The sequence below is a fragment of the Notothenia coriiceps genome, unplaced genomic scaffold (assembly GCF_000735185.1).
Source record: "Notothenia coriiceps isolate Sejong01 unplaced genomic scaffold, NC01 NC01_scaffold00018971, whole genome shotgun sequence".
In the NCBI taxonomy this organism is placed as follows: domain Eukaryota; kingdom Metazoa; phylum Chordata; class Actinopteri; order Perciformes; family Nototheniidae; genus Notothenia; species Notothenia coriiceps.
Window position 1 is genome coordinate 115,200 of NW_011351672.1, and position 24,654 is coordinate 139,853.

A 24,654-nucleotide genomic window follows, 5' to 3' on the forward strand; every position below is an offset into this window, starting at 1 on the left:
CTCCGACACTCTTCAGAGCTGATACATAGTGCTAATTGGCAATCAGCTGTAGCTGCCTTTGTAATCGCAATCCATTGACTTCAAGGCTAGGAATCCTTTAAATGTGGTGTTTGTATTATTTTGTCCTCCCTTTGGTATTGATGCTCCCATCAAACTCAAACCTTTGATTGTGAGTTTGGTCATAGCGACCTGTAAAAGCTTTTATAAAAAACAGTGCGAAGCAGCTCGGTGCGAGATGGGCGACATGTGGACAGAAAATATTTAACAATGAAAACAGAATGGTGATGAAATAGTATTGGTAAGTGCCAAACACAAGGAATTGCTTTGTTTTTACCATACAATCTTAGACTGTGTTTGGACACACAGCAATCACCTGCAATTTTCTGCTGGAGCTTGTCTGAAATGATAGGATGTGGATAAGTTGATAGCACAATAGCTAGCTGTAAAGATTGTAAATCCAACAATGAACCACTGTGACGTCCTTCTGTTTGTTTTATGGTGTCACTGTTGTCTCTGTCTGATGTCTTGTCCAGAAATCAGTTGAACACTGGATCATTTATCAATAGCGCCACTTCATTTGCCTTATCAGTGCATGGATTTGCTGTCAGGCCGAGCCTTGGCCAGTTAGCCGTTGTCAGTTTGAACCAGTGTTGCTCTGTAAAAGGTTTTGTTCAGCCTCTAATAGGCCTAACCGTTGCTTCATATCAAGCATTTTTCTACATCATTTGTTAGATCACTTGATGTGTCGAGCGCGATAAATAGACACACATCATGAATATACATGGAATTGTTTTAGTGGAATTACTGCAGGAACAATTGACACACTTATAAAGAGAATGCAGGATAATATTACATTATTTATTGCAATTCAGGGAATTTGTGATTAATAGTTTTCTATTCTTTGCATGCATGCAATGTGCAGAAAGTCGTTGTTTTATATTCTTTTTCAGCTGTTTATATTATTATGCACCGAGTAAATACGCACATTCTATCCGTCTGTACTGGCTCGGCCAACATTTGCTCACATCAGATAGGGTTTTGGTTACCACAAAGGTTGCCAAGCCTAAAAGGATTAGGCCAAGCATCAGAGGCATTGTCTCTATACATTTTTAAACTTTTAAGCCACCGAAAAACAGGATTGTGAGAAAAAAGAGGCAGAGTGGGAAGAGAAAGTAATTATTCATCCTAAGCGCTCACCCACACCCCCACATCTTATTTAGCAAATCCCTCACTCCGATTTCAAAAGATGACCACTCCTGTTTCAACATTTTTGAAACCCTTACCTGGTTGTTGTCACTTTGAAGACATTTAGACCTTTTCAAAAGTTGAAATTAAAGTTTATTTTCTCAAATTGGGCCGTTTAAAAGGAATGGTCTTAACAAGCCATAACAAGCGGATGAATGACTGGCTTCTCAAACTTTAAGGGTATTATGCACCATGTCCAACTTCAAAGCCCGTCTTAACTCCACACTTTAATTGTATCTTCTTCAAGCCTGTGTGCCTGACCGCCATCTGATTCTGCTGACAACTGCACTCCTCTCTTCTTCATGCTCATCCTTCTATCTCTCCATTCCTACATCCCCCCTCTTCATTCCTTTAGCTTTTCTAAAGTCTCTACAAGTGTCAACTCAGGCAGAAGCCCTAAATTACTTTTTTGAATGAGTGTTGACATCTACCACTCACCCTTCAGCTCATGCAAACAGAATGATGATATTTGCCCTTTTTTTCCCTCTCTCTCGCTCCACACTCTATTTATTTCTCTATTGCTCCTTTTTTTTCTATTTCTCTCTGAGCCTACAAACAGACATTCACGCTTCTCTCCATATGGGCTTTAATTTGCCATTGTCCCCCAAGATATTCCTCGCTCAGGCTTGAGATAAAGGGATAATCACTTCAAAGGGAAGCTAGGGGGGAGACTGCCCCCTCCCTCCCAGCTGAAAGGACAAGTGGACAATACGCTAATTGAGAGGGGGAACTGATCACAGGGTCTGTTCAAAGGGACGCCTGGCCACGCCCCCTCCTCCCTCCGACGCACTTAATTTTATTAGTGTTTATGGTGATGCTTCAGCCAAAATTATCACTGAAAACCACCAAAGCCTTTGAACTCCAAAATATTGGGTTATTTGCAATTAGCCACCCTCTCCTCTGTTTTTCTGAGCTATTTTAGTACAAGTGTAGGATGTGAGCAAAGGAAATGGCGATAAAACAGGCTGTACAGAATTTATTGTTAACTTTATGGGAACATATGGGCTGGAGTGTGATGTAAATACAAATACGACAACAAGGGACAGGCCTACAGTTTGAGTGATGCAACTAACAGTCAGTGTTGGGAGGGTTGATGTAATATGTAACTTTTACATTAGATTAACCTTTGATCCTTTTTTCTAACAAATGTATTACATTTTGCTTAAACTTAAGAAGTACTGAAAACATAAAGCTAAACCTCACAAGAGTAGTTAACACTGATACTGTCAAACTTTTTATATATATATATATATATATATACAACGACAACTAAGACTAAATGTGTTTTCTTTGTAGCTGATATAACTTACATTTATATTATAAGTCAATTACATAACTCCATTACATGTATTTAGTTACTCCCCAAAACCAATGATACACCATCAAAAGTGCTATATACTACATGAAGAAAGAAACAAACTTCACTTCTATGATTAAAGTGACCTTTTCTATTGCCATGTATCCTGGTGTGACACCTGTACTAACAGTGGTGAAATGCATTCTTTCTCTGTGCAGGCTTTAATGCAGGCTTTAATTAAAGAGAACCTTCATTTTCAATCTGTGGTGGTACACCAGATGCCTTTAATTTCATCCCAACCAAAAGCTCTCAATTAGCCTCCAGGTCACCCTGTTTTATTGGGGCTTCTAGCAAGTCAGTGACGGCACTCTCGTCCTGTATTGTGCTTTTAAAGCGTTTGGATCTCCCTGTGAAATGGTTAGGGCCCCAACAAAGGGGTCAGGGCAGGGTCAACATCAAAAAGGGGCTTCTTGTGGTTACTTTACAGCCGCCTCTCTCTTTTGTCACTGCTGAACACAAGAGTGGGCATTCAAGGGTCAACAGGTGTGGTCTCATGGGTTTAGCGCCTCATGACAATTTACAGATGAATTAAAAAAAGCAAAAATAGTATCACAGAAGTTTTATATAGAAATGCATTAAAAATTTGAATATCCTGAATAGTTGAATAGTTTGATCTTAACATGTCATTATAAGCAGACTGAGCGAAGCATTAAGGAAGCTTCCTGTCTGTCAGCAAAAATTGAACTGTCTGAGGACTCCTTTCTTTCCTTTTGCAGTGATATGTGCGGCCTAATTTAATTTGAGCAAAGATAACATCTTATTCCAAATGTGAAATATCGCACTTGTCCTGCACTTCAAAAAATATATTTTATCTCAATTCTCCTTTTAAAGCTGAGTTTAGAGAAGTTAATGCGCAGATAACAGTATAGCTACATATTTCATGGCTTTAATTTGGTCTTTGCTGATCAGCCAAGTGCCCCTTAAACGTCACAATGTTGGCGCAGCTCAGCCTTTTTGTCCTTTTGTGTCCAATCTCGCAGACAGCGAGCACTTCCATTTGCAAAGTGTTGGAAACTTTTTGTGAATTTTGGTCGCTGGATTGTTGAATTTGTGGCGGCAATGTTTGTTTTACCAAGCCCTCCAGCATAAACAGTGGCTATGAATGAACTCTTCATAATCACACTGTACACACATACATGTGAATGCAAACGCAGACTGACGGACTGAGAAACACAACCACTGTCATACAGATTTTTGATAACACCTTGCAAGTGAACATTTCAAAAAATAAGCTTGTCTCAATCATCAGACGAGCTTCCAGCATGCAGGAAGTGGTTGGCAGGATGTCAATGTAATCAAACAAGAAAGGCTTGTGATTGTGCATATTTCTAAAAAAGCGGCAATATGTTAAAAATACTCAGCACATGTGGCAGATCTGAAATCTACAAGTTTGTTGCAGGATGCCGTGAGAAATATTGATCATCTAAATAAATAAAAATATGTTCAGTTAATTGCTTGGCAATCCCCAGTGCCAATTAATTGTGAAGTGGATTACACGTCACCTTAAGCCATGCATCAGAAAATAAAGGTTTGGACAAACAGAAAAAAGACAGTAACATATTAAATCAACATGGGAACTGCTGCACAGCATGATTTGTCTCTATGTAAAACTGAACATGAACTAATCAACACTTCAGGAACTCGGAAAAGTGGAATTTCATTAGTTTTCTTGTCCTGTACCATCATGAGAGTTTTGTGAATTTGAATCGTCTGACTTATATAGTTATATTCTCCTTTAAAGTTGATTTCAGACATCAAAGGGACAATATAGCCTTTGAAGTACCATGGGATTGGATCACTGTCTAACCCACTCTTTAAGATTCTGTCACAATGACATTAGGGAAGTCATGTGAATTAAAAGACTAGAAAACAGCTCTTGCCTTTGCTCTCTGTCCAATTTCAATCAAAATGTCATGCTGTGCCATATTCTCTAAATGTGGAACTGGCGAGTGTGTTAGGTTGACATCTTTGTGGCGAAAATCCTGTGACTAATATGTAAATTATTTTGACAGTTACACTTTAAAGGATTACAAAAAGAGTGATATAACTTAAAGAATATGTTTGAAATCTGTGTGGACATTGTTAAATTACATGTATCCACATATTATTTAGTGTCACTCCCCTTACTATGGTAACTATGTAATTAAGTGTGAATATTACTGAAATGACATAAGGATAATACGCCTCCCTATAAACCAATGTTAAAATTACAAAGAAAAATATTGCAGTAAGAAAAGAGATAAATATGTACCACAATGGACTGTACAAGTATTGTAAACCCTTTTATAATGTATTTTCCTCAGCTACACTAAACTTCCTCACGTCACTTGAAGAGGCAACAGGCAACTAAAGTATCGCTTTTGTTTGCTTTGTGTTTCTGTTGAAACTTTGTGTAGTAACAAGAATAATGCTATTGGCGCGGTAGATCACTTACTTCTGACGCTCCAAAGCCTCGGGGAGTTGGCTTGAGATTGCCTGTCTTTGATAAGGTCCTGGCATACATGTAAATATTTTCCCTGTCTAGAAAAGTTGAATAAACGTTCATGAACGTCTAAGCGAATGGGTTTGCAAACGAGAACTGTTTAACACAAAGGATTATTCAATTTGTTGGTGTTTTCAATCCTCAATCTTCATTCTGGTGCATTTTATTGTATTGTTTGCTGCGAAGATGAGACGCTGCGTTTGTATGTATCTTCCGGGACCAGGCCAGCGGTTCGTTACTTTGAAGTCCACAGTTAAACCTTCAGCCCAGTTGGTTTAGAAACAGCCCGGAGGATTTCTTTCTACCGCCTTCCATGACTTCTTGAAACACTACCTGGGGAGAAAATTCGAGGGCAAAACGTTTCTCTCCTTTATTCGAAGCTGTATTCAAATTCATCAGTGTGTTAGGACATTACAGGACAATGCCGAAGCGGTTGTAGGCAAGCCTGTTGTTTGACTACTTTACTTTCACGTTTAAAAAGGGAGGCTACTCGGGTACATGGATGGTAAGTTGTAGGAAAGCTGTTCCACAGGCCCCCTCTCTTGGCCGCTTTGATGTGCTGCTGCTGAGCTTTGAAGTTGAGAAATGCGGGCTATGTTTCTTGTTTGTGGGCGAGAAATACGGTGAGATAGATAAGAAGCTTATGTGTGTGTGCGTGTGAGTGTATGTGTAGCCCAGATAAAAAGCCGAATATTTGTCTGGTGGTGCGTCTTCTAGCTGGGAAAAAAGTGGGATGTATTCTTCTAACGGAGCCCCCCCTCCACCTCCTTTTTTACCTCCTCCAGATTTTGACACCCCCAGTGATCTACATAGGGACTGAGCCTGCCTACTCTGAGGTCAGTTGTTGAATGGGACTGGGTACATCAAACTACAGCGCTTGTTTTGCAGCGAGATAGGACACATGTGGCACGGCACAGGCTGTAAATAGTCCGTCGTCGCTTTTTCTGCTGGATTACTGCTTGAAGAATTCTGGACTGTATTAGGCTCTACTATAAATGGAGTAACAGTTCAACTTTTTAACGGGTTTTACTCTGGTTGGATCTGCTCTGCGATGGTATGTTGTTTTACGCACGTTTTTTTTAGCCTTCATCCATTGCATTTTAGAATCGGTTACATTGTGCTAGAGTAATATTGCCTGTTAAGAATGTTTTACGTGTAATGAGGCATTTTTGATCGCCTATCACACAGTGTATGCCGTTTATCGGTGTATCGTTTAGGAAACAAGTCTCTTAAGACTTGGCACCGAGGCTCCGGTAAAGGCTTTTCTTTTTTTTAATGAGGTTTTATGCCATATATATCGCGTATTTCTGCCGTGTTGGTAGTGTAGACACGTTACCGAGTATATGGCTTTAATAGCGTCCTGTAATAGGCTTCTTAAGTATGTATTAGGACGATTGGTTGCTTACATTTACGCATGAGCGAATAGTTTTTCCCGCGGGGCTTTTTACCCCTCGTACATTACAACGTTTAAGGTCATTGTGTTGCAGATCAGATGCATTTCCACTCGTCTTTACATTACTGGGATGGTGAGAAGTGTGGAGACGAGTCTGTGTGTGTGATGCAGACAGGGGTATGGTACGGTCGCCCGAAACAGATTGGGAATTAATTGGAGTTGAAGCCTGTGACATGGACTCGTTAGGAAAACACGTGTAAACCACAGTTGTGAGAATACGGTTTCGGTGAAGAGTGAGGCTGTGTGAGATTATAACTCTTGTGAAATGTGTTTTGATGTGACAGATCAATGCACGTTAAGAATGTAGGCTGCAGTTGATCTCTCATTTAGATTATAAATAGATAAATGAAACGAAAGAGCCTTTCATTTTTCCTTTCTCTGTGAACCCGGCGAGGGTTTTGAAAGGGACTGTTTACTTGATGTCTTTCTTTGAAGTTCAGCAGGATCTGGCTTTGATTAGATCAATACTTTGTGTTTCAGAGTGAAGAGGAGCTAAGAAGCTCCCCCGCTGCTTTTAGAGAGTGAGGAGGATTAGGCTGGTGCTCAGTGGAGGCACGACGGCACTCTCACACGGCAACCGGAGCTGGAGCCATGAGCAGGGCGCTTACGGAGCACATCATCAGTAGCTTCCGAGAAGATGCTCCTCGTCCTCCGGTACCGGGGGAGGAGGGAGAGGCGTCATGCTACGACCCCAGCAGATCTGCCAAAATGAGATCCCAGAGCAAGGTTAAAGATATCGCCGCCGCCTCCGCGCCTCCCGGCTCCACGCCGCGGAGGAACGAGGATGGACTCGGGGAGCCAGAGGGCAGCGCGTCCCCGGACTCGCCCCTAGTCCGGTGGACAAAGTCACTGCATTTTCTCCTGGGTGACCAAGACGGCGCTCACCTCTTTAGGACCTTTTTGGAGCGGGAGAATTGCGTGGACACTTTGGACTTTTGGTTCGCCTGCAACGGCTTCAGGCAAATGGACTTAAAGGATACCAAAACGTTACGAGTTGCCAAAGTTATTTTCAAGCGGTACATCGAGAACAACAGCATTGTGGCCAAGCAGCTGAAACCGGCCACCAAGACCTTCATAAAGGATAGTATTAAGAAACAACAAATAGACTCGGCCATGTTTGACCAGGCACAGACGGAAATTCAGTCAAACATGGAAGACAATGCATACCAGATGTTTTTGACCTCTGACATATACCTCGAATACGTGCGCACGGGCTGTGAGAACGCAGCATACATGAACCGCGGGAGTCTCGGCAGCCTGAAGTTGATGTGCGGATACCTTCCTCCTCTCATGGAGGAAGAGGAGTGGAGTTGTAATGACCTGAAGGCAAAAACGTTAGGGTCTGTTGTTGGACTGTCTGCGAAAACCCTGAGGGCTACTGCTACCATCCGGACAGCAGCTGCAGTGCTGGAGAATAGTTGCAGGTAAGAGCCGCGCTCACCCACAGCATGCATGTGTGTGTTATTACATTTGAGTGCATGTGTTTATTTGTGGTGTGCACACTTTCGTTGTGATCATCATTCCGTCATTAGTTAAACTACAGCGAATATGTGGCAGTTGGCAGTTTTTTCACAAATGCATAAGAGAGAGATAAAGGCACTTGATCAAAGAGTCTCAGAGGAACATGCATGTATATTTTTGCCCTCCTGCCTTGCAGTCAGTCAAGGGGTTGGAGGGGTGGAGGGGCGGGGTGGGTACAAAACATCAATGGATCTGAGGCTTCCTTTTAAGTAAATGGTGTCTTGCAGGCAGCCCTCTGCTGGCTTGCCCAAGTTTCCTGTGCTTTGAAACCCTTCCTCCGGTTCAGGCACAAATTCAGACACCAAGCCTCATGTCTGTTACAGCTACATGAAACATTGTGATGCTATTGTAAAGTTGCTTCATTTTCTCCCTTTTTCTCTACTCTCTAAGCCATATTGCGATTGTACACTGTCTTAACATCTCCCTAACCCAGAGAAATGACAATACAGAGTTAAGAGAACTTTATCCCTCAGTCTTATGCCAAGCCGGGGTATTGTTCTCTTGGTCAGAGATGAAAGCAGAATTGTTTGTGGAAAGCATTTGGGCTTTTATCTTAAGAGCTCGTCCCACACGTTGTCCAACAGCTGAAATCTTTTCAAGCCAGGAACATTTTCAAAAGCTGGATTTTATGCTTGAGTCTGCATCAAAAGGCTCTTTAAAACTTTTTCACTCAACTACTTTGTCCTCACATCTGGACGCAATTGTTACTTAGAGGCTGGACAAGTTCTTGATACTTTGGTTGGGTCAGGAAGTGGAATTTACTAAATAATCCATACTTTCCCTCTCAGGTTAACTAAACATGTAGTGAGACTAGAGACTACACAATGCACCCCCCCTCCCCTTGATTTTTAAAAGCTGTGTAAAAAACAGAATAGATTAAGTCTCATAACTCAACTTTAACACCCCCTCGAGGATTTTATCCTTCATGTGAGCAGATGTCAGATAACATCATCACACAGTTACTCATTTGCTTGAAAGGGCCCATGTTGAGCTAGGAACCAATAAGCACACGGTTTGTTGACATGTGGGCATCTCCTGGATTCCTGGTGTGATCCCCTGCATTCTTGTTTTTCACTAAAAGAAAATGGAGAGGGAGAGAGCCCCCTCTTTCTCCCTTCCGTCACCCGCGCTTTCCCCCTGCCCCTCACCATCTCTTTAGGTCAACCAATTTCCATCTCAAACATGTGGAACTAATTTTGCCACTGCATTGATCCCTTTTCCCTTCTTTTTGGAGAAACTTCCAATACTCAACTCCAAAGTGATAGAAAAACACAACAACAAAACATCCTCATCTCAGTTCCGCAGCTTCAACCACCAATCCCACGTTGCCGTAGATTGTGTGTGTGTGTTTTCCTTTCTCTTTTTTCTCTATTCAGCACTTTTATCTTTCTTTTTAAAAAAAAAAAAAATCTGTCTGACAGAGACTAAGCATGCTTTGGAGAGAGACAGGGAGAGACAAGAGGAGGGGAAGGGGGGAAGAAAGGAAGGGGGGATCATGAAAGAAAGAAAAGAGATGGAGAAAGAGAGCAGGGGGTGCAGAGAGCCCAGCTGTGCTAAATACCTGACTCTTTGCGCGGACCTTCCAAAGGTCAGGTTTGTGCTTGGGGCCTACGGCTTTAGTCATGCTGGGGTTCTCCTCTCAGCACTCCCGGCAGAAGGCATTCTCATAAAGAAAGGGGCCCTCCTTCCCCCTTTTCCTCTCTCCCTCACCCCCTCACTAAAGCTCAAGTTCCCCCTTCCTCTTCTTCCCTCCCTCTTCCTTGTCCACCCCCTTCACTACTGAAACAGGAATGCAACACAGCAGGAGAGAGTAGAAAGACAGAGAGAGAGAGAGACTTTAGAAAGGAAAGCAGGGGGGAATGGGGAAAGGAAGGGCCCCAGACTGGATGACAGAGAGAGGGAGAGATAGAAGTAAGAGAGCATAGAGGAGAAAAGACAGAGAGTAGAGAGATTCAAAGTGGAAAAGTGCCTGTCCCAAACAAAAGAGTGTGGAGATAGCAGCAGAGAAAAAGAAGGTATATTCTGTTGTTCATTCACACACAGAAAAGCGGCTCACTTCACTTACTCCAACCATCAACCCTCCACCCCCAAACACACAAGCCCTGTATGTTAGGGAGGAGAGACATGAAAGAAGGTCGAGAGACAAAAGAAGAAGTATACCTCCATCTCTAACATTGTTGTCACATTGTCGCAAACAAACTCCAAGCTGTCACCTTCGCTTTTTGTTGTAAAAAGTAACAGAGAAAGTCAACTCTACCCAGCTGTCACATCTCTCCCCTCTTCAAATCACAACTTTACATTCAAATTTGGGACATTTCTTTCTCAGGCCCCATCGTCGAGGAGAGCCTGCCAGCCCTTACTTTGTCAACTCCGGATACATTTTTGCCCCCGCCACCAGTGCCAACGACAGCGAGATCTCCAGCGATGCTACGACGGATGATTCCATGTCCATGACAGACAGTAGCGTGTAAGTGGTTTTCGTTTTTTATCAGTTTGATATCTACCCAGATAATGTAGCAACTTCAAAAGACTGACTTTGGCCACAGCTCTGGATTTCATTGTTTCCAAAGTATCTGAACGTGCCTTGGCCAGGGTTCAGTCAACACCTTTCCAGGAAAAAGTGTAGAGGTGTCAGGAAAAATATTTGGCCTTGTCGTCCAACAGACTCAGCATTTCTTGAGGCCAGGGAACTGTTGCGAAATAATGGCCCGTAATGTATTTTAATTATCTTCTATGATTGAGTCTAAGGTAATTCTATTAATGTGTAGTTGTTACTGTGGCCTCCGGGGAGATAACTCTGGGAAAGTCATTATGTCTGAGGACCTTTTGAAGTTTATTCTGATGCGTTGCAGGCTGGTGAGAAGGTTGAAAAAAATGGAGAACGTCTTGATGTGGGTGGGGGCGTTGCCTCATTTTCCTCAAAGTTGAAATGTATCCATCCCACCCACCCTTCTGCCACAACAGACTTGTTTTTTTCATATTATCTAATCGCTTTTTCCCTTTGAAGAGCTGAAGGAGAGGGGGGGAGGGAAATGGCCATTCGGGCCTCAAGACAAACTCATTGAAAAATGTTGGCACCAAATGAAAGGAGGCTTACTCACATGGTGGGTCGGTTTCCTGCCACTGGCCTCTGCGGCGTGCTGAGATCATGTGTCTGTGAGGCTTTCACAGGGGTTACTCATTTCTAGACCTTGGGACAAGGCATGAGGAACTCCCCCTGGCCAGACTAGGGCACCCCCCAAAAAATCACCTCACCCTCCTCCTCAACAGCATCTCTCCTCCACCCTCCAGAGCCAATAGCAGGAGTGGTTAGGCTCGAAGTGCAAGGGAGTGAGAAAATAAAGTGCATGGAGTATAAAGGGCTTAACTGAATCGCTTTCAGCCTATTGTTAGGTGAGGGGAGCTTAGGGGGATAAGAGGGTGGCTGGCTGCTTTGAAAATGACTTGCACAACTGAATAGGAGATCCCCATAAAGTAAGGGCCCATGAAACCATGAAAGAGTCCAGAGCTGTTCTCTTCTCCAACCTGGACAAAGCACCCAGCCATCACATGATTCCCCAAGGTGGAGACAGTTTGGATTGATAAAAACATAGTTAGCGAAAGGGAAGTTGCTTTGTGTGCGAATGATGTTTTGCCTCCAAGTTTGGGGTTCTTGTTAGCACGCATGTTCCTCCGGGCTGTTGAGTTTTACTTTGTAGGAGTTTCCTGTGTTTCTTCCTGCACCTGGAGGGATGATGGCTTGTAGTCTCAAGGGTACTGTTTGTGAAGCACTGATTTTTTGGTAGTAGGCCTGACTTTCAAAAAGCTTGCTGCAACACAAGCAATATCGGGAGCTTGGCTCCATTATCTTCTTGATAATGTCACTCTGAATTGTGACTTGCAGAACTTGTTTAGGGTAATAAAAGAGAATGTCCATGTGTCAAAGTCATATTCCTTTAATATTCACACCAAGGGCTTTGACACAGCGATCCCTCTTGTCCTTGTCCCCAGCGTTCTGTACTGCTAACTGATTTTAATAAAAACCCAGCTTCTTCTTCTCTCATTTGAGGGAAACATTTGATTAGTGTGTCCTTTTACAGTGGTTAAAAGGCACACTGTGATTTTAAATCTCATTTCCCAGATAAAGAACAAGAAAAGGAGGATTTGGGAAGGGGGAGGGAGAAGGGGTGGGGGATTTTTTTCTCTTTTTGCTTATATCTTATTTATGGATTTACTTGGACGCTGGGGAATGCTGCTGCACCAACTTCAAACATTACCTTATCTTACAAACCAGCCTTTTGATGTTGCTGAGATCAGAGGCTCACAGCACAGCGCTTGCCAAACGAAGATGGCAGCGAGTGCATATGTGCATGAGTGTGAGATTTCAAAGAGGCAGCAGAAAAAGTAGCGTTTGGGCTAGGTCAGACACTTCTGAGCAGCCAAAACGGCCAAGATAATTGGCCCAGCTTAAGTGGCATATGACTGGAAATGCTAGCAGACACAGAATGAAAAATGGAGAACAAGATTCCCAGAATAAATGCTTAATTGTCCGGAGACCACTGGTATTCCTAGCTACATTTCTATTCTCATATCTCATTTCATATGTCAGAACTACCAAGACAGCAGCGCTTAAGCAGCGCTTGCTAGCGTGTTGTAGTTTCTGTCTCTAAGCAGCTACTGAGCTAAGCGCTAATTTGTCTGCTTTTTAAACAACCATTGTCAGAGTTGACAAGGACTGATGTCATCTTATCGGCGGGGCTCTTCTTTTGAATGTGTGATGTTTAGCATATCTCTACCATTGTCCTGGTGTGTTTTGTTATGTGTGTTTGTGTTGCCTTGGCTTCAAGGGCTCCCCGGCCTTTTGATTTAGCTGTAATGGGCCTAGTGGGTGGTGTTGTGTTGTGTCTTCAATGATGAACTGCCTCCAAAAGGCTTTTTCTCCACAAAGATTGTATAATGGCACAAATGCATTGACAGTTGATGTGGAGGTATTGTGCCCGGCATAATAAGTTGCAGTAAATGATGAAACAGAACACCAATTATAAAAGAAAGTAGTTCAAGTTGTATTTTTAACCAAATGTAAATATTGTTGTTTTTACAGAGATGGAATCCCTCCATATAAACTGGGCACAAAGAAGCAACTCCAGCGAGAGATGCACCGCAGTGTCAAGATCAATGGCCAGATTACACTACCCCACTTTCCTGTAAGTCCTACTTCCTTAAATTCTACTTCCTGTCTCAGTGTTTCCTTTTTTGTAATCTGCTAAACTCAAACTTTTACAAACTGACAGACAACTGGGTCCTGATTCCCTCGAGGAGTTGTGCTTTATTTTAATTTTATTATTTTCCAGAGCTCATGTTGTGACAGAATACTATATTTCATTCCCCGAGTCGTTTTCATATAAAAGTCAGGGTAAATGAAAGGCAGCATTTGCATACCACTTCACTTCTTCTGTTGTTTAAAGCCACAACCCCCATCTTCCCTGTAGCTTCTGTAAGGCTGTAAATATAAACTTGTGTTGTCATCTTTGTATTCTGATTCAGTAGCTGTAGCATCTCACAAAGGGCCATAGCTTAATATGTGTTATGCATCAATGATAGCTGTCGTTGTAGCAAAGGTAATTAACATTGCAACAGTGTTAATGCTAATGACTTCATTCAACATCTAGGTTGCTCATCTCCCACCCTGATATCTGGTCCTATTAGTATTTGGGTCATGCAGTGCATGTGTTTTAAATTAAATATGTTGTTGACCTGCTGAAGTTGTGGTGGACAGCTTTAAGGAACTGGGTTAGAACAGATTGACACAGGTTATGAGTTGGCTCTGTTTGAGGCAAGACATTAAGATATTTTTTCTTCATATCCAAACACAGGTGTGTGTGTGTGTGTGTGTGTGTGTGTGTGTGTGTGTGTGTGTGTGTGTGTGTGTGTGTGTGTGTGTGTGTGTGTGTGTGTGTGTGTGTGTGTGTGTGTGTGGAAGTATGTTGAGTGCATGCAATCGACAGTGTTGTCTGTTCCGCCTTTTTTCTCTTTTCCTCTCTCTCTATCTCTCTTTCCCTTTCCCACTTGCACTCCTTTAATGTCTCCCTCCTGATTTGGAGATGGCTCTGTCTCCCATGATGCACCAGCCCCAGGCAGCGGGGGCCCCGTGCAGCGCTCCTTTGCCAGCAGCTCTGCTTGCCTTTCTTCTTCTTCCCTTCATCGTGTCTACAAAGAGATGAGAGGAACAACAAAAAAAGAGTCAAAATCAAGAAAGCCAGTGTGCCAAATAACAAAAAGTAAGAAAGGCAGAGAGAGAGAATCCTGTGCATATAGTTAAAGAAAAGGAGGATAATGTGACTAGAGTACCTCTGAGCTGCCCTGCATGCAGCCGGGAAATAAATGACTACTTCCCCTCAGATCTTCCTAGTATTGGACTCTTCTATCCTCTCCCTCCCTCTTTTCCCTTCTCTGTCTCGCTCTCTCCCCGCCACCATTGACACTTCACTAACGCACATCTCAATCCTCTTCCTCTTTTTTCACGCGGTTCATTTTGTCCCCCTCTCCCTTTTTTTCTTCCCCTCTCCTCACTCTCTCTTCTCTGTCGATATCTGGCTTTTATTCGGAGATTTAAAGCTGCGTGTCCCTCCCACCCCTAGTGTGCGTTTGATGTTTGACAAGGGCCCTTTGAAGTGTGTTGACTTCAGAGGCAGCCTAGCTGATGGCTTGGTCGGGCTACAGAGGGTGCAGGCAGGGGGCCTCCCCTCCAAGTGAGACCAACTGCTACCCTGCCATCACTACCCCCGTTCTCCCCCCCTCACCCAGCAGCCTGGCACAGTCAAGGGCACTGGGCATGAGACGATCATGGGAGGGATGGGCGGTGAAGAAGGTTCAGGTTAGCTCCAGGGCAAGGGCATCTGGATTAGGCCTTTTTGGAACAATATAGAGCAGTGGATTAATGCAGCATATTGCATCTGTCAAAAACAGTACGAACTTACATCCACACACAATCTAAATGGTCCTCCCCCTGTGTTGTTTACCCTGCAGAGGACACATCGGCTGCCTAAGGAGATGACCCCTGTGGAGCCGTCGGCCTTTGCTGCACAGCTCATATCCAAGCTGGAGAAGCTGAAGCGAGAGCAGGACACCATGAGCTCGTTGGAGGAGAGGCTGCAGCAGATCCAGGAGGTATGGATGCAAACAAAACTGCTCTGGCAATTCCACACACATTGAGCATAGCTTTCATTAAGAAATTCTAACTTGTATCCAAGTTACCTCTGGAGAAGGCACTATGAAAGCCTATGTGCCAACTTTAGCATGTCGAAGAACAGGGAAAACACCAAGGGATTTGAAAGTCTGTCTTGGTTTAGCTTCTTCTTCCCTTTTCCTCTCTGTCCTCCTACTTCATCTGGAGGAACTTTCAAACTTATGTTTCTAGACACACTTGAAGCTCCTTCAAATAGTTAGCACTTAGCTACTCTCCAGTGGCACGCTTGCTGAGTGTGTGCAGTGCCAGTCTCTTTGTGAAGCAGAGGCAAACTCTGCATTATATATGAAGCGCACCCAAAGCCTGTTAGCGAAGATAACAGTGCGGCAAAAAGGAAACTCAAATCAAGTTATCCAGGCGTTTGCTCTCACTGATTTCACAGGACGATAGATATAAGTTGGTGTAAGTTTAGACACAAATTCCTCTTCTGGCTGCCTTTCCCACATGTGCATGGTGGTTATGACTGTTTTATCAATTCACTTAACTTTTGTATTATTTTCTTTGCCTATCTAGGAGGAGGAAAGGGAGGAGAGCAGTGATCCCACCAGCAGCACCTCCATCCAACACCCTCTGCTCCCATCTAGCAGTCAGTGTGAGGAAGACCCTCAGGCTATCCTGGACGAGCACCTGTCCCGTGTGCTGAAGACACCCGGCTGCCAGTCACCAGGTGTGGTTCGGCACTCGCCACGCTCTCGCTCTCCAGATCAGACAGAAGCTCTGGTGTCCTCTGGCCACGGGCCCTTCTTCGGTGCCTACCCTGGGGCAGCCAAGGTTCTCATGACTGGCCGTCAGTCCACAAAGCACATCCACCACCACTACATCCACCATCACCACGCTGGGCCCAGGACCAAGGAGCAGATTGAGGCCGAGGCGGCTCAGCGCGTGCAGTGCCTCTGCCCTCCAGGGGGTGCCAATTATTCCGACTTCACCCCTGCGTAAATACAACCTTTCCCACCACTTTTCCATCAACATTTACCCTTAGTTACTTTATATTCTTAAATCTGCTTTTTGTCTGGTGCTAACTGGCCTCTTCTTTTTCCTCCAGTCGCTGCAGCACTTTGTCCAAGCGGCCAATCAAGGCCACCGATGAGGGAGTGTCCACCCGCCTTCCCCTAGATGCCACCGACCGCTCTCAGAATGTTTGGCAGTGGATCCTCGAGAGTGAGAGGCAGGGCAAGCATAAGCCACACAGGTAAGAAATTGTCACCACGGACATTGGCACCACGAAACACTAACAGACCGCACCCTCTTTGTCGATAAGTCACCTTGGTCCTAGTCGTGGAGATTTCTTTTGACATTTAGTTTTACTTTGTTTCATGGTAAATGATTAAAAGAAACAAATAAGTACCTATTTGGTAAACACAACATTTAAAGTTGCAGTTTTGCATGATTATTTTTGGAGAAACAACATTTTAGAGATCCGTGAATTAAATCAAGTAATCAAAGCATGTGTAAGTGCTGTCCTAGACTAAATCATTATTACTCCACTCAGCACTGGTGTCTGGAGTTCTCAGCTCATGTTGTATTTTATCCCGACAGCATACAAGGCCTAAAGAAGTCCAACCCTCTCGACTCAAAGACTCTGCCCAGCCGGACACACTCCTCTTGGGGCGGAGGCGGCATTGGCAGCGGGGCTCACCTCCGTAGCCACCACCCCGGCCACCCTTTCATCCAGGACCCGGCCATTCCCCCCTTACGCCCACCCAACACCCTGGCACAGCTGGAGGAGGCCTGCCGCAGACTAGAAGAAGTCTCCAAGCCCCCAAAACAAAGGTATGGCAAACATTTAGCTCACATACATATTCCCCATCTTTCACATTTCATGGATCACCTTATTATACATTTGAAATGGTGTCAAATAATTTACCTTGATAACAATGTGATCGATTTCTGTGGTTTTAACAGGCATTCAACAGCAGCCAGCAGCCTTCCGAGAGACAGAAGCCATCCGGCAGCTGGAGGCACCCCGCTCTCCAGCCCCGGACTCACAGCAGACGAGTACGTCTTCTTTTATCTATGACACATTACTGTCTTTTTTTCTACTGCTCAACTTCCCTTAATTTGATTTTTCTTTTTAAAATCAGAAGTCATTAGCGATAGACTTTGTTAGCGTTCCCTCCCTCTCCCAGCTCGTGTTTTCACCCTCCTCCTCGCAGATTTTCTCACTCTCCCGTTCAAAGAGAGATGTTGTGAGTCAGCATAGCTATGTCTTTGAACTCCTCTTCTCTCGCCTTTTAATCATTTAAGATTAAACATGCTTTAATTCGCAATCCTAACTACCCACCCGTCTCCCAAACCAACACATTCACCGCTGGAGCCCAACAAAGTCGTGTTAAGCAGCCCTTGATAACTCAAATGTAACTCTCCCCTTCATACATGTGTTGTTGAATGGGTGGGTGTTTGATGTTAAGCTACAGCCACCTGACTCTAAAGCCTCTTTCAGTTTTAATTAGTTGACCCTTAGGTAAGCTAGCTGTCCGTTAACATCCTTAATTAATTATACTCCAAAGATTCCTTGTCTACATTCAACAACCTGACTCTTACAAGTACAGCGCTCTAAAACCAGTTATTATTTGTTGCCCCTTCAGGTCTAAGGAGCTCGTGGTCACCTACTTCTTCTGTGGTGAAGAGATTCCTTATCGCAGCATGATGAAGACCCACTGCCTCACCCTGGGACACTTCAAAGAACAGCTTAGCAAGAAAGGCAACTACCGGTAATTACAAAACCACTGACCAAAAACACATCACATATTCTGATAGACAGGGTTTGTTGGGCAGGTTATCTGTGTCTGTATGTGTGTGCACTTGTTATTGCACTTGTATATGCTGAGTGGGAGTGTGAAATAACGGAGGCGGATAGTTGAAAAGAAACTGGGCTGATCCACTGTATTCAGAGCTTACAGAGAGGGGGGGAAATGAGGGGGGGTTGTGGGGCGAATTTTCCCCCCACATCTGGTACTGATTTCAACGGTAAGGCAGCCTTAATAAATATGGCTTTGAAGACTGGGCCATTTTATTTTTTGCACAAAGACCATTGCGAGGCCTTCAAATTCCTCCTCCACACTATTGCATCAGGCATTAAAATCAAACGCTGTAAGCACCTTCATTTGTTAATGTCTGATAGCAAGATGATGAGGGGAATTTCAAAAACATAAGACCTTATGAGATATCTGTGCAGTTTGAGGACAATACATCAGGAACTTATTTATCAAGTTGCAGTTCTGTTTATGTTGTACGCCACTGAAAAAAACACAAACTGCATGCCCATGACATCAACATTAGGTTACAGCCACATCTGCTTGTTAGTCAAGAGAGAAAGCCTGCAAACAAGTCATTGCACCCCTGCTATCCCATAACTCATCGAGCGAATGAAAAGTGGGGAGGTGGGGATGAAGCGTCTGGCTTCAATGGCAGCAGAATGTGTGGAGTTGGTTAATTTGGACATGGCAGCGGTACAGTGGAGAACAGTACGCCACGGCTCTGCCAGACGATATTGGTGCCAGATGTTGCAAAGAGAGAAAAATCCTGCCACATAAAACATGTTCCAATAGAAACGACTCCTTCTGTCTCTCTCTGTCTCACTCTCCGAAACAAAGTGATGACTTTGAACTATTTGTGAGCAAAAATTTAGCAAAAAGAATCAGCCAATGAGACTGAGGAGGGTAATGCATTTATTTGGTTTCTACAAACGGCTAAATCCTGCCCACTAACGCTTAGTCAACAGAGTGAAACTCTGCCAAGATGCCATATCATTAAACAAAGCCATCAATTGTCACATCGCTGCACACTTGTGTAGAAAGTCTTGCAGCTGTGGTGGTGCCACCTCCTCCTCTTTGGCATAATTATAATCAACAGGGCAAATAAAAGTGCATGTGTATGTTTTTGCACAACCCTTCTTATATGTGCTGTTTGAATCACTCTAAACTCAGCGATTGCTCATAAAACAGCTTTTTAAATCTCTTTTTTCTTCTTTTTTTTGTAGTCTGAACGCAAGCACACTTGGGCAAAATTAGGCATTTTTCCATTACAAAGCTTATCATTAAATCCCCTCCCGCTGATCTTTTGCTGGGTTGAAAGTAGAGAGGAGAAATCATGAGGAGCTCCAGGAGACTTCACAGTCACTGGGGCCAAGCTAACCCTGGGAGTTATCTCTGCTTGAGAGAAGAAGAAGAAGAGTGGGCTAGCTAGGTGACCTGTGACCTCCAGGAGACTGTCTGAGCGGTGCCACCCCCCTCCCTTTAAAAGCCCCTCAGGCTCGGCCTACATCCAATCTATCACACCCACTCAGCGAGCCAGGAAGGCCTGCGCTCCGCTTCCCCTCCGCTTTCTGCCCTTCCCGCTCCCTCTTTCCCCCTCTGTTCTCCGCTGGTGATCGGAACGCTGCCCGAAGTGTGTGCGTGTCTGATGGCGTGTGAAACACAAGGCATGTTTATGTGCAGGCAGCGGAGTGTGCTCCTTCAGTCACATGCAGACTCTCAGGCACCTGTAATGCCAACCTGTGTGACAGAAAGGCCCTTCATTTGACAGCCAGCCCAATTAGAAGCCATGGAGACACAGAGGGAAGGGGTGGGGTGTGGTGTGGTGGGGGGCTACTGAAGAGAGAAAGAAAGGGGAGGGGGGGGCTTAAGACAGCCTCTAATTAACCCTTCAACTTTAATAAGACCTTGCAGGACAGATAGGCATCCGTAATCTGTAGGATGGTCAGCAGTAGATGAGGAGATGAGCACACATGGATGGACACACACACCCAGACACACACACACACAGACACACACACAAACAGGCGGTTTCTAGCAGCTTGAATTATCACTGGGAGTGTTTAAAGCTAGGGTTCAGCTCTGTTTGTGCAGTGGTGTGATGTGGAGTCAGGCTCAGCCTTTGAAGTGTGCGGGGATGGCATTGAAGGCTATGACTAAGTTGTTTTGAGCAGGATCCATTTCTGGCTCTCAGAGTTTGTGTTTGTGTTTGATTTGGACTAAAGGGAGTTGTGCGCAAGCATGTATATGGAAGTGTTCGTGTAGGTGCCTCAAAGCGCTCTTAAAATGCGATGAAATGTATCAAATGCACTCCTGCTGCAACTCCTGTCATGAGTTCAAGGTTTATTTATTTTTTTCACTCACACCCACGCTCAACATTTTCTAACCACGGACCTCTCTTTGTGTTTCCTTCTCAGGTACTACTTCAAGAAAGCCAGCGATGAGTTTGAGTGCGGTGCCGTGTTCGAGGAGGTGTTGGAGGATGCCAACTTGTTGCCCATGTACGAGGGCAAGGTCCTGGGCAAGGTGGAGAGGATGGACTGAAAGCCACTTTGTTGCCAACCAACCAATGCCCTTCTCCCGCCCAACCAAAAGCTAAACTATCCCTAAAGAAAATTGAGCAAGAGACTCTTTGTAATTAACAAAAAATACTCTAGACTCCTATTTTTTGTTTTGTTTTTTTTCTATTTCTTAATATTAAGCTAAACAGAGTTAATATATCCAGCACAAGAGGAGCGATTGAAGGAAGACGAGCCAATGAAGTATGCCGAACCCAGAGGAGTCAACGCCCCTCCCTGACTTTATCAACCAATCAGCCTTAGAAACACAAGGGAATGACACGAGAGACTTAAAAAGACCAACACAAAGGATGATGATGATGATTGGAGGCTAGTGGGGGGGAGACCCCGCCTCTTCTTAAATATATAACCACTGAAGATGTAGATGACTGTTTTGTTGTGATGAGAGACTGCCGAGTGCAACGGACTAGCACCAACCTGCTCTTAACACTTCAACATCGCTACAAAAACGTCTGTACGTGTGCATATACATACATGCATTTATGTATATATACATGTATTATATATAGAGATGCTTTTCGTCATGAGTTGAAAGTTTTTATTAAGTATTTATTGAGAAAAAAAACACCCACACTTTACCCTGTTCCTTAGTTTTCTTAAATATACCCCTCCCTCCCTCCCTATTTCCAGCCAATGGGCAAGCTGCTTTGAATGTTGGGAGAATACTGTGGTGATATTGTTTGTTTTGTCTGTTTTTTACTTTATGTGACACCAGCCTAGCACCTCCAATAGCCTTGTCGCCCGCCTGATCTGAACTAACAACCTTCGCAGTGGTCTTTTTCCGAGGCGCACTCTTTTCCATTCTAATGGTCAATCCCAGTCTTATATGCTGCTGATAGTTTATAATGTTAAGTTTTTCACACTAGCATTTCCTCTCCCACGTCCCCGTCCCCCCTCCTTCTATTCTTCTCCCAGTCCGGCGACAGAGCTCAATCTTTTTTGTTGTGCCTTTGTTTGTAAATCAGGCATTGCACGAGGGGTGGGGGGTGTAAACAGATACACACAGAGAGGAGACCTGGAGCACAAGCTGTACCATCTAATAATGGCAGTGTTTACAGCCCCCACACCAAAATAACTTGTGCTAACAAGAACAAGTTTGGATCACTGAAAACGACTTTCTCGGGGAAGTCAGCTAGCGTGTCAAAAAAACACAAAAAAGAAAAAAGTGAAGAATTATGGCTCCGATACCTTTTGAATGTTGTTACAGTAACATCGTATATAGCAGAGCTCCTGTATACATTGTAATTATGCATTCTGAAGTATGAATACTGATACATGTGATGGACACACACATAAATGACAAACACAGTTTCGCTGGTGTTTTATGAGTACAGCACCTGTGCCTACATGGATGCCATACCATGTGCTACCCTGTTTCAGGGGTTTAATATATATCCCTTGGTTTTCAGAAGGGTTTCATGTTGAAAAGATATTTTTGTGCTTTTAATAATATCCTGTAATCATGTTTTTTTGTTTTGTTTTACACTACGGCCATTTGTTTTTTGTTTTGTTTCATTCTATCTAAACTGTAAATTATACATTATATAAAGAGTTTCATTTAAAGATTTACATGGACCTATAATTATTGTAATTATTGAGAGATGTAGCCTTTATTAAAGTTTTATATTTTTCAAATGAAACCTGTTTGACTGGATTTCCTTCTTTCACCATTGTTTTCACTGCACTATAATGTCACTGATATCTTGTTTGATATTACTGCCAGTTCATACCACACATCAAGTTAGAGAATATTATTTTCCTGACAGTTATCCAACTGTTTTTCTTGTGTAAAAAACTTTAATAAAACAATATATCAAGTACATATTAAGTAAGCACCGAAGGAGTAACAATAGATTATTAAAATAAAAAAAGTATTAATGAAATCTTTGTAAAGGTTGCTGATGTAAGATGTTGTTTACAAAAACTACTATCCAATCAATTATCACTAGAACCAAAATTAAAGGTGGGGTATGTAATTTATTTCAGAAAAACCTTTTGCTCTTAACATCCCGATAGCAATGAATGTATTAAATGATTTGACAATAAATACATACAAAAATTCTACATTTGTGGAATCCGTAGCGCTGTAAAAAGCACGACCAGTCATCTGAGCCGGCCCGGCTAAAATAACTGGATGGCCTAACTGCCTGTCAGACTTCCATCTGTGCACAAACTTATCTCGTGCCCTCATTGGTCATGTGCGCGTTTGTGTGTGTTGGAGGAGGGGCTCTGTAAGGAAGTCTGAAGGAAGGGGCGGATTTTTTTCGGCTGCATACTTTCAAATTCTAGCGCACTCAAGCTGGTTTCTCCATTCTTACCTACCCTACCTTTAAGTCATCATAACTCATATAATGTACATGTATGTGTTAGCTGCTGGCCTTTATGCTTAAATCTATAACTCAATTCAGGGGTTGTTATAGTGACTACAACATGCTGATCTTGATATAGCAGATGTGTGTTGAAATTAAGGATTTTATACCCCAGTTGTTGTTACTTTTAAGATCAGAGATTCAGAAGATCCATCAATGCCATGACATGCTTTTCATAAAGACTTCATTTTGTATCCAGAAGCATTGAATAAATTAGTCACAGTTATTAAACAGCATGGGGCTTTGTGATAAAGAATATCAATGTTTGACATAAATACAGATATTGTGTATGTCAAAGCACCACAGAAAGCTGTCAGAAGGCTCCAGCGTGACTACGAAATATTTGATTGTCACTCCTTCACAGCCAGACGGGCACTGGCCTATTTATAGTGAGCCGACTGCATCCTAATGGCTGCTCTGCTGTACTCGCCTCTCTTCCTCTCACCTCTCCTCCCCTTTTCCCACCTCACTTCCCCTTCTGATTCTCACATGATTCATTAACAGCTTTTCGTTCAAGTTTAGAATTAGAAACAGATTTATTAATATTTTTGGTCAACTTGATGTTGTTGTTAGCCTGCGTGTGTGAAGGTTGCTATCAGCAGCTCCTGTATTTTTATCTTAAGAGTGTAAATGAATCATGCCACTTAGTGAAATGTGAAACCGGCTAAATGTAAGTGTTCCATTACTTACCTTCGATGGTATTTTTAAAGCTGGTTATCTGACTATGACTGTGACTTACTGGCAGGTTGACTTAATGACTAAAATGCTGTCCAAATAACTGGTCTGTTAGATAGCAGAGGAGCAGACTGGATGGTCTCCGGAGGATTTTGAATCCGTGTTAGCAGCAGACACACCATCTAATTAGAATATTGTTTGTTGTTGCGAGATGGAATTTTGATTAGGCTGATGCGTGTACAAAATGCAGTTTGATCTAGTTTCAACTCGTCATCAGAGAATGTATGGTATTCTCATTTAATTATTTTTGTTCATGTTGAAACTGGCCCATGTGCCAATTTCAACAAAACATTGCATTTTGCTTTGCTCGCAATACTAACAGTAGTTAGTTAGTTAGTACACTCCTCAGATGGTTGGTAAAATGGTGTTAATCCATCCAGTCGATGCATTGTGGGTTTGACACAGTACAGTGTATATGTATATAGATATTAGGGCTGCACGATTTTGGGAAAAAATCTAATTGCGATTTTTCTGACAAATATTACGATTCGAATTGCGATATTTGTTTTTAAGCGACCCAACGGAAGTTTATTGTAAAATGCGGCCATAACTCCGTCTAGGAAGGTCGTATCAACGTACTCCCGTCTCTAGCACCCCCACAGCCCGAGCTACGAGTGAAAGAACTAAACTTACATGAAACTTCCGTTGGGTTGCTTTAAAGTCAAGCTTCAGTTTAAGATTCACCCTGTAATAGATGTAAAACATGTGATGGAGCATTACTAACCTGACTCAGATGGTTTGTTTCACCAAACCATCTAGGAGAGCTCCATTTGGAAAGGGCAGGCACTTTCAAAAGCACTTGGCAGGTGATTGGATCAATCTGTCTATCACCTTCTATCATGGGCCACTTCTGATTGATTAAGAATGGCTGGTACTTGTGGAGCACAGCACTTCTGATTGGTGTGGATAACTGACACACAAGAAGAACAAAA

General features: G+C 43.2%; 1 protein-coding gene across 3 annotated transcripts; it reads left to right on the forward strand.

The window, feature by feature from the left end:
• The first annotated feature begins 5,373 nt into the window (after window positions 1–5,373).
• LOC104951344 (axin-2) lies at window positions 5,374–21,783 on the forward strand. 3 transcript variants are annotated; one of them, XM_010777982.1, is made up of 11 exons: window positions 5,374–5,589; window positions 7,018–7,961; window positions 10,385–10,525; window positions 13,139–13,241; window positions 15,064–15,204; window positions 15,797–16,218; window positions 16,329–16,475; window positions 16,823–17,056; window positions 17,189–17,281; window positions 17,872–17,997; window positions 20,457–21,783. In XM_010777982.1, the coding sequence occupies exons 2-11, from the start codon at window positions 7,129–7,131 to the stop codon at window positions 20,581–20,583; spliced, it is 2,367 nt and encodes a 788-aa protein (XP_010776284.1). In that variant the 5' UTR covers window positions 5,374–5,589; window positions 7,018–7,128; the 3' UTR covers window positions 20,584–21,783. The 3 variants fall into 3 exon arrangements, with proteins under 3 accessions (XP_010776284.1, XP_010776283.1, XP_010776282.1); XM_010777981.1 differs by lacking the exon at window positions 5,374–5,589 and adding an exon at window positions 5,898–5,920; XM_010777980.1 differs by lacking the exon at window positions 5,374–5,589 and adding an exon at window positions 5,934–6,138.
• The last annotated feature ends 2,871 nt before the right edge of the window (window positions 21,784–24,654 follow it).

What these genes read in the sequence shown, in the direction of transcription:
- LOC104951344 (XM_010777982.1), top strand. Translation starts at nt 7,129, where the DNA reads ATGAGCAGGGCGCTTACGGAGCACATCATCAGTAGCTTCCGAGAAGAT. An exon ending in GGCTGCAGCAGATCCAGGAG is followed by an intron (nt 15,205 to 15,796) that starts GTATGGATGCAA and finishes TTGCCTATCTAG; the next exon opens with GAGGAGGAAAGGGAGGAGAG. An exon ending in CCCGGACTCACAGCAGACGA is followed by an intron (nt 17,282 to 17,871) that starts GTACGTCTTCTT and finishes TTGCCCCTTCAG; the next exon opens with GTCTAAGGAGCTCGTGGTCA.